The sequence below is a fragment of the Amborella trichopoda genome, chromosome 12 (genome assembly GCF_054954075.1).
Source record: "Amborella trichopoda isolate Santa Cruz 75 chromosome 12, AtrichopodaSantaCruz75HAP2 v2.0, whole genome shotgun sequence".
Classification (NCBI taxonomy): domain Eukaryota; kingdom Viridiplantae; phylum Streptophyta; class Magnoliopsida; order Amborellales; family Amborellaceae; genus Amborella; species Amborella trichopoda.
The window spans coordinates 45,144,552-45,153,160 of record NC_142347.1 but is presented as its reverse complement, the minus strand read 5'-3'; the positions used below and the strand labels follow the sequence as shown (position 1 = coordinate 45,153,160).

Below are 8,609 nucleotides of genomic sequence, written 5' to 3'. Positions count from 1 at the left end.
TCACGCGTATAGACATTTATTGTGTGACGTGTACAACTTGTTTTCCGAAGCTCGAAAAGTACGTACGTATTCTCTCTGTTTCTGTCAGGTTCTCTTTCTCTCTCTAACGCGTACGTATATACTCTCTCTATTTCTCTCTCTGATTATGTCCTCTGATTATGGCCTCTTCCTGAGGGTTCGGGACACAGTTGTCTAAATGTTGCATGTTCGCTTCCAAGAAAATCTCTCAGACACGAAATTGCTATCAATAAAAATGGGCAACCTCTTCCTGAAATTGTTGGCTTCATTGTCATCAACCCTAATAGTGATCTCTCAACTGTCTCTTTGTCTGCAAAACCCCAAACTTTGTGGCTTGATTCATTATAGGATTAGGGTTCCGAGACCCATATCTGAAAATCTCGTTTGGAAGTATTCTGAGGTTAGTGTTTGTGGTTCAGGGTTACTGTGTTGGGGTTTTCTTGGGTTTGTTTTGTGATCAGAGAGAAGATGGAGGAGAAGGATCATGAGTATTTTCTGGAAAATGGGGATGAAGATAGGAGCTGCGATGGAGTTGCAGAAGAGAGGAGAGAGAGTGATGATGAGGAGAATGAGTGGAATGATGAGCGGCATTCGTCTAAGTTCTTGTCGACTCAGTGGCCTCAGAGTTACAGGTCTAGTTTTGAATTTTTGTTTGGTTTGATTTCCAGGGTTTTGGATTGGCCTCTATGGCAAAGGAAATCGATTTATTGCTCCAGTTTACTATTTTGTCTTCTTTTATGAAGTTAAGAAGGAAACACATAAGTATAGGACTTGGAAATTGAATTCTTTTTAGCGTGGGCTTTTCCATAGATTATCTTCTTCTTTTTTTTTTTCAATTTTAGGAGTTCAGATGACTAATTTTTGAGAGATGAAGAGTTTAATGGTTACATAATTGGTTAAGATAACAGAGTGAAGAGAACCATGTCAAATATCGAGGTTTGAGTAGTGGATTAGATTTATAGAGCTTGGTGTTTATTGTCAAATCACAATATTGATTAAGTGTAGGGATTTGGTTTAATCGTAGAATTCATTGTTCATCATGCACTTTTTCCTTATTGTTGGTATCTGAGAAGAAAATTGGCAATAAATGAATATAATTTAGTCTTGTGTAATCTGGTTGAAGTCATGTCACATTCTTTTTTTTTGTTCTGAAGAACTGTCTTCCCCCCCATTTATTATAGTTTTTCTTTGCTATACATAACTCTCTCCCTTTTTATTACAGTCGATTCTTTTGTCTTGATATAAGTCTCTATTCTCATTAGTGTTCTTTGTCGCTCACAGGGTAGCTACTGATTCTTATACTATCGCTGCGTCCCCAATTTTTGGGTCTCTCCAGCGAATACCTAGTGGAAGATATTCAAGTTCCTATAAGAGCGGTTTGAGCATTCCGGGCTGGGACTCAAATGTGCCATTTCTCTCTGGAAAACTTGGTGAGAAGCAAGAATCAGATAAAAATTTGTTGATTACATCAGAATATCAGCATGAAGGGGTGACTCCTCTATCGAGACATCACACTGGAGAAGTATATATAAGTCATGGATGCAGCTTCACTCAAACAGTTTTCAATGGTAACTAGTATATAAATGAGATTTAATTATGATATTCATAGTTATCTCGTATCCCATAATCTCTGCTTTATTTTTTATTTTTTCTGATATGCATTGCTTTTGGATCTGGATAGATGCATGTCTCTGGTAGTTTTGTGGCTGTCTTTGTCAGTTTTCTCACATTAACCACATGGTCTCTGGTCTTTGTTGTTCTTATAAGGACGAGAGTCTCTGTACAAGTTTTTCTTTTTCTTGTACCTACTGAGATATGTTCACACAGGAGTAAATATATTAGCTGGTGTTGGCCTTCTTTCTACTCCATATACCATCAAGGAGGCAGGTTGGGTGAGTTTGGGGTTACTGGTTCTCTTTGCGTCTATCTGCTGTTATACTGGCATTCTCATGCGATACTGTTTTGAAAGCAAAGATGGCATTTTGAGCTACCCAGACATTGGAGAAGCGGCATATGGGCGATACGGGCGCTTGTTTATCTCGGTGTGTAAGATTTTCCTTGGCATTAAGATCGCTTTACTTTTCTGCATATGTTGGATCTGTGTCCAGTTCAATAAAAAAGGATTGCTGTTTATGGGTCTGGTTGTCAATGATGTTTTATGAACTTCTCTTCATTTGATTTGCCTGTGGTATCACTTTTTGGCTTCATAAGTAAAGCATGACATCCTCCCCCATTGAAGCTTCCATGTTTCTGCTTAATGCCTGAAAAGTTCTTTGTTCTGATTTCATTGTAAACTATATCTTCAATTAAAAATCGTACACAAATAGGATACATTGCTCTCTTTGTTTTTTGGGTTTTTTTTTTTTTAAATTCTGGTTTCATTTGTAGCTGTCTACATTTTGAGGCTTTATTGTTAATTGAACTTCCCTTTTCAATGGATTTAGCAGCTAATACCTATGTATGCAAGTGAATCAGCTAAATCTCCTGTGGTTTCTAATGTTTGATGTTCGTTGGTTTATTTTGCAGATTATTTTGTACTTGGAGCTATATGTAAGTGGTGCAAACACTTCGGAGTCGAAATTTACCATTTAGTGGACTTTGGTTATTTGTTGTAAATGTGCCATTGATATGTGGAGTATAATATCATGTCATTAATTCCTAATCCATTCATGCAGTCATATAGTGTGGAATTTATTATATTGGAAGGTGATAATCTGTCTAGGATATTCCCTGGAGCTTCTATCGACTGTCTTGGATTTCATATTGACACCATGCACTTCTTTGGAATTTTAACTGGCCTAATAGTTCTACCTACTGTTTGGCTAAGAGATCTCCGACTTATATCCTATCTTTCTGGTGAGGGAAACAATCATTTTCTATTTGTTTCTGTTGCTTTAGTTTCTTACATATTGCATTGTGTTGTGACTGATTATAAAAACATGTGTTTTGTTGAACTTATACACAGCTGGTGGCGTTCTTGCAACATTCATGATTTTTATCTCAGTGCTTGTTGAGGGTACTGTGGGCGGGGTAGGGTTCCATCATTCTGGTCCTCTTCTAAACTGGACTAAACTCCCATTAGCAATTGGGGTTTATGGATTTTGCTATTCGGGTCATGCAGTCTTTCCAAACATATACCAGTCAATGGCTGATAAAACCAAATTCAAGAAAGCATTACTTGTTTGGTATGTTTGACACTGTTACTTTAGGGAATTCGGCACTAGGATTATGTGGATGATCATGATGGCAAGTTATGTTGCTTTTCTTTTTTCTAAAACTTTGCAATGTCTACTGCTTTGTAGCTTTGCTTTGTGTACTGCAATATATGGGGGAGTTGCGACCATGGGGTTCCTTATGTATGGTCAGGGTACAGAATCTCAAATAACCCTGAACTTACCGAAGAATGACATTGCTTCACAAGTAGCATTATGGACAACTGTAGGTTTCTTCTCTTTTGCATCTTTTCTCTTGTTTTGTCCTCTCATTGTTTGATATTACTTATTTTGATCTAGCTTCCTGAAATGGTTACTATCTCTTGGATTAGTTTATGAATATGTTCCATTGCTTGACTTTCTTATGTTATTGTCTTTCAGGTGATCAATCCTCTCACCAAATATCCTCGAAGCATTTTAGCATTTTGGTCTTTTCTGAATATTGAACAACTAACCATTTCTATGATGATGTTTGGAGACTAATTCAGCTCTATCAAGTTAATACTATTGTTTTGATTGACAACAAAATTACTTCATTGTGCCCAGTTTAGTTTTATCAAAGTGTTATGTTTCCTTGACATTAAACAAATATGCGCTGCTAATCAATCCCTTAGCAAGAGGTTTGGAGGAGTTGTTGCCAGTAGGGACTTCCAATGAGTTCTTGTACTCCATTCTTATACGGACAGGACTTGTTGTTTCGACTGTATGCGTCGCTTTTCTTCTACCCTTTTATAGTAAGTAAGCTGCACACGGTTTGGAAATGGATCTTTTTGCTTTTGATAATTAATCATGGGAAGCCCAGAAATTATGCTTCTTATACTTTGTTGATTTTACCATAGTGTTTCTTTATTATTATTACTTTCTTGTTTGTGTTTTGTTTTGGGCATGTTGCATTTAATTTCTTGGCCTGATTTTGTACGTCTTTTTCTCAAAATTTGATGATGAAAGTGCAAATTATAGCTTCCTTCTGCTGCATCTATACAAGTTAGTTCATCGTACTCTGTTTATGATTTTGAAACTCTAACTCCCTTGCATTTACAGATTTTCCTGGAGCAAGTATGACCACTATTTTAAAATTTGTGCTGGTTCTCTAATGATTGTAGTATCTCTATGAAAAATGGAACCACTGATCTTTGTGATCTATTGGTAGCTCATCTTGATGGCTTCCAACATGTCTGAGGAACGAGTTGGTGCAGGAGATAGAAGAGAGATATAAGAGGTGTTATAAAATACCTCACTTTAAGAAAACCTTATGAAAAAACTGTCGAAAATGGAGTGTTTTTGAAATTATAAAAATAAATGGGGTATTTTTTGAATTGAGTATTTAGAGGTTTCCTCCTTGCATATGTACTTGAATAAGAAGGCTTTTTTATTATTAAAAACTTCTAGCGTTAGCTGCTCCGATTTGGAGCATCGAATCTCGACTTGAGAAGCAATATGGCTTACTACAAGCTTTACCTCTTTCTAGGGAAGAGGCCTTTGATATTAGTACTTATATATGACTTAAGTATATATGCATGATGAAACTTACCATGCATACTCGTTGACACTTCCCTATCTCATGTATGTTGTTTCCATGGGGTATGTTGAAAACCTTACTAACCCACTTTTCTGCGTTCAAGAAATCCTTTCTCAGCGAATTAAGGATTCACTACAATGTCTTTTAATGTCTGAGCAACTGAAACCTCTCCTTAGAACCTGTAGAGCATGATAAAAGGATTTAACTAATAAGAAACCTGATGGTATCTGAGAGGAACTTATGCTCGGACAATGCAAATGGTGGGAAGGAGTATCCTCTGAAAATCATTAGATGGGTTTGAAAAGAGTTCCCCGAGTTGTGGGAATGGGCACTTATTCTTGAGTAGTTTGGCCCATTGGGCTTGTTTGGTTGATGTCAGTCATGATGGGTCATTTGGAGTTGTCTATTGGCCCAGGAGATCATTAATCTGGGACTGTTGGCATTTTGTTTCTGTTCCAAGGGAAAGGTATGCAAGTTTGTTAGGGCGTGTTTGAATTTTGGAAGATGTGGTTGTTGGAAACTGCATCTTCCAGGAAAGTGGATACCGTAGGTTCTATTATCCACCATGGAACCTGCGGTATTCACTTTTCAATATTAAGAATACCATAAGTGGATATTGTGGTATTTACTTTTGGCACAGCACTTCCCGTTCAAACAGGGAAGTGCTGCTGTGCTTGGAAGATGATATTTACAAAACCACATCTTCCAAAATTCAAACATTGCATTACTGATGGAAATTTGCTAAAAAATGGAAATGGGCTTAGGGAAAGTGCAAGGAGAACCTTGTTCTGGAGTTTGGATGCTCTCTCTCCCTCCCTCCGTGTCTCTCTCTCTCTATCTCTCACCTGCCCCTCCCTATTTGGGTGCCAGTGAGATGCATTTCTGTACTATAGCACTGTTTGATATCTTGGTTTGATGTGAACAGCTTCCTCAACCATCCGCTGTTAATATTTGACTCCTGGGAGCATTATATCCAACCAAAGATATAAATAGGTGCTATAGAATATTAATCGGTGTGCGCACGTGCATGCATGTGTATGTGCATACCCTGACGGGGCACATGTGAGTGATACTGGGGGAAGTTTTGTAATTTTGCTGCCTTTAGTTTTTCTTCAGAGTGTTGTAACGGATTAAAGTGTTCCAATTCATTTGGATCAACTTATATGTTTAGATGTACTCGGACTTGATCATTATGATAGGCAAATGTTTTCATATTAGCATGGAAGTCTCAGAATACCTTACACGTAATCAGAACAATTAAATCTGATCATTTCTGGCAGAAATTCTGTGGATGTTAAGGACATCATAGACCCATTGTAAGGTGAACTGATTTATTTTTTTAGAAAAGCCTTTGAAAACTTTAAGATTCTCTTGATTACCAACATCAAACTGTCTGCCTAAGCTTTGGTTATTCGTTCTGCGTGACAGGTCTTGTGATGGCATTGATTGGCTCTCTCCTTAGTATACTTGTGGTAAGATTTTGTTTAAATTCTTTTGGAGGCCACTATTCAAACAGCATGAGAGAGTTGGAGGCCACTATTCAAACAGCATGAGAGAGAGAGAGAGAGAGAGAGAGAGAGAGGGAGAGAGAGAGAGAGAGATTTTTCCTTCAGGAACTTGCACATCAATATCATAGGAAAAAAAACTGTTAATTTATACATATCACAAGAACCGGTTGTTAAATCCTTTGAAACATACATTTCTGGTTGACTACTAATTTCTTTTTCTCCGAACTCACCCTGACCGCAATAATGAATGGAATTTTGTTTGTAGGCTGTGATAATGCCAACTCTATGTTTCCTAAGGATAGTGGAGAAGAAAGCTACATTTTTGCAGGTGAGATCACACACACATGCTGCTCATGCAATAACCTATAAGCTAGGTAGACAAGGCCAAGCAAAAAATCTCAGAGAGCACTGGGAGAAAAAGGGGGGAAATTGATTTGGTGGAAGGGAAATTACATTTTCTGGAAAGGAACTTATTTTCATTCTTGAGTACTGTTTCAAAATTCCATTACCTTATTCTGATTTACATTTGCCAAAAGAAAATTTGGAAAAAAAATCATAGAAAATCTTGTAAAAACATAGCAAAGTAAGGAAATTTATAGCCTTAACAAATTTTTTTTTGGAAATTCTAATTTATTTTTGGTGAATATGCAGGTTGTGTTGTGCTTCACAATAATAGGAGTGGGTGTGGCTAGTGCAGCCCTTGGCACTTACTCCTCTGTATCAGAGATTGCCAGAAACTATTGATAAGCTATCCGCCGAGCCAAAGATCCCCCAAACATGTCTATGGATTGAACGATAAGACAGATGATGCTAACAAATTTTTCAATGGTAATTACCTCCCATTGTGTTAAAAAGGAGGCAGACATCCCGGTGCCCAATTTGAATTTGTTAATGAATTCTCATCACAAATCCTGTACTCTAGCTCAGTGCGATCAAAAAATCATAATGCGTAGTCATCTGTTCATAACAAATGTTTTGATGGAGGGCACATGGGTGGTATTTACCCTCATAGAGGCTAATTTAGGTAGGTTTAGGCAAGTGTTAGAGAACATGGTGCAGTTGTGACTGATGACTGCTAATTTTCTTTGGACTGCGATGCATAGCCGTGCTTATAGTAAAATGTAGAAAGAAAGACGTGAATATGTGTGTTGGAAGAGAGGGATCACTTGTCGTACGAGATGGTAAAGCCATCTTCCCTCTCCAAAATTTCTCTCTTCTATTGTTATCAGAATTGAGAATCCCAGATGGTGAATTTATGATGAAATTTTACTTTAAGATGTATACCTGTTTGCATCTGTTGTGTACATTCACTTCTTGTCGTCTGTCTCTCTCTCAAAAGAACTACTGGAGAGAAAATCACATTATTTTTTCATAAAAATTTTGGGTTATTCCACATTAAAAAATTGGATGGTATCCAATTATTTTTGGAACATTTTTTCTCAGATACGTAAGTGTGGGATTTAGTATTATTATTATTATTATATTTTCGACGATAGTCACTAGTCTTCAAAATATTCCACCTTTACCTGTGGGAGCGAACACATAGTATATAATATTTTAGAAGTATAAAAATCATTGCACTTCTAAAAAATAAAATATTCACCTTCTTCCATTAAAAAACTTTCCTTTCATTGTGATACTTGATTTTATGTTTTGCGTTTTGTTCGTTTTGGGGTAAGTTAGCTTTGGGATCTGATTCTCAGTTCCTGCAATTACCAAATCGAGCTTGGGTTTAAATGGTTGGTAGTTCACATCAAATAACCTTACCTTGCATCTCAAGTTTGATTCTTACCACCGGGCTATCTTTGTCATCGTCAAAGTTTTTTTTAACTAATCAGAGTTGGCTACACAATTTTTTTTAACTAATCGGAATTGGCAACACAATTTTGGTCGGTCATTATGTACTAAGGGCTATACCCGGCTATAGGTTCCCATATATTTTTTCAGTTTTAACGCACTACCAAAAAAAATTAGGTGGAATCTAAACAGAAACTTCAAGACCTTTGGATACCCAGCTCCATTATACCTGTGGCAGAACTGTCGGAGAGAGAGAGAGAAAGTTCCAATCTGGACCTCAAATTGCTGTACTTTTTAGCATTCTTCTAACCATCTATGAGTGAAACCTACATTTATGGAAAATAAAATCGAGGCAAGTTGGATTTGTGATATGTTAAAAGACTGCAATGACATTGGGTATACATGTTTTCAAGTAAAATCCTATCTCGGAATATTCTTAGACCCCAATCATGAGCGTGTAATCTTCGAGTTGGTCACTAACCTCAAAAATACAATAAAAATATATATGAAAAAATACAATAAAAATATATATGTATTTACATGTGCCAGAAAAAA

General features: G+C 36.9%; 1 protein-coding gene across 3 annotated transcripts; it reads left to right on the top strand.

Moving 5' to 3' along the window:
• The first annotated feature begins 296 nt into the window (after positions 1 to 296).
• On the top strand, positions 297 to 7,538 carry LOC18435416 (Transmembrane amino acid transporter family protein). Of its 3 annotated transcripts, none has more exons than XR_016045999.1 (13): positions 297 to 650; positions 1,300 to 1,586; positions 1,846 to 2,060; positions 2,545 to 2,568; positions 2,694 to 2,874; positions 2,984 to 3,203; positions 3,321 to 3,456; positions 3,612 to 3,635; positions 3,823 to 3,964; positions 6,030 to 6,065; positions 6,178 to 6,221; positions 6,523 to 6,585; positions 6,909 to 7,538. XR_016045999.1 is itself a non-coding variant. In XM_088853956.1 (12 exons), the coding sequence occupies exons 1-12, from the start codon at positions 487 to 489 to the stop codon at positions 6,999 to 7,001; spliced, it is 1,593 nt and encodes a 530-aa protein (XP_088710082.1). In that variant the 5' UTR covers positions 297 to 486; the 3' UTR covers positions 7,002 to 7,538. The 3 variants fall into 3 exon arrangements, 1 of the variants encoding a protein (XP_088710082.1); XR_016045998.1 differs by having other exon boundaries at positions 6,030 to 6,070; XM_088853956.1 differs by lacking the exon at positions 6,030 to 6,065.
• Positions 7,539 to 8,609: the final 1,071 nt, after the last annotated feature.

Bases quoted from the DNA above. Each gene is read 5' to 3' on its own strand.
- LOC18435416 (XM_088853956.1), top strand. From the start codon at position 487: ATGGAGGAGAAGGATCATGAGTATTTTCTGGAAAATGGGGATGAAGAT. The intron at 2,061-2,544 runs GTGTGTAAGATT...TTTATTTTGCAG, and splicing joins ACGGGCGCTTGTTTATCTCG to ATTATTTTGTACTTGGAGCT. The intron at 2,569-2,693 runs GTAAGTGGTGCA...CCATTCATGCAG, and splicing joins TTTTGTACTTGGAGCTATAT to TCATATAGTGTGGAATTTAT.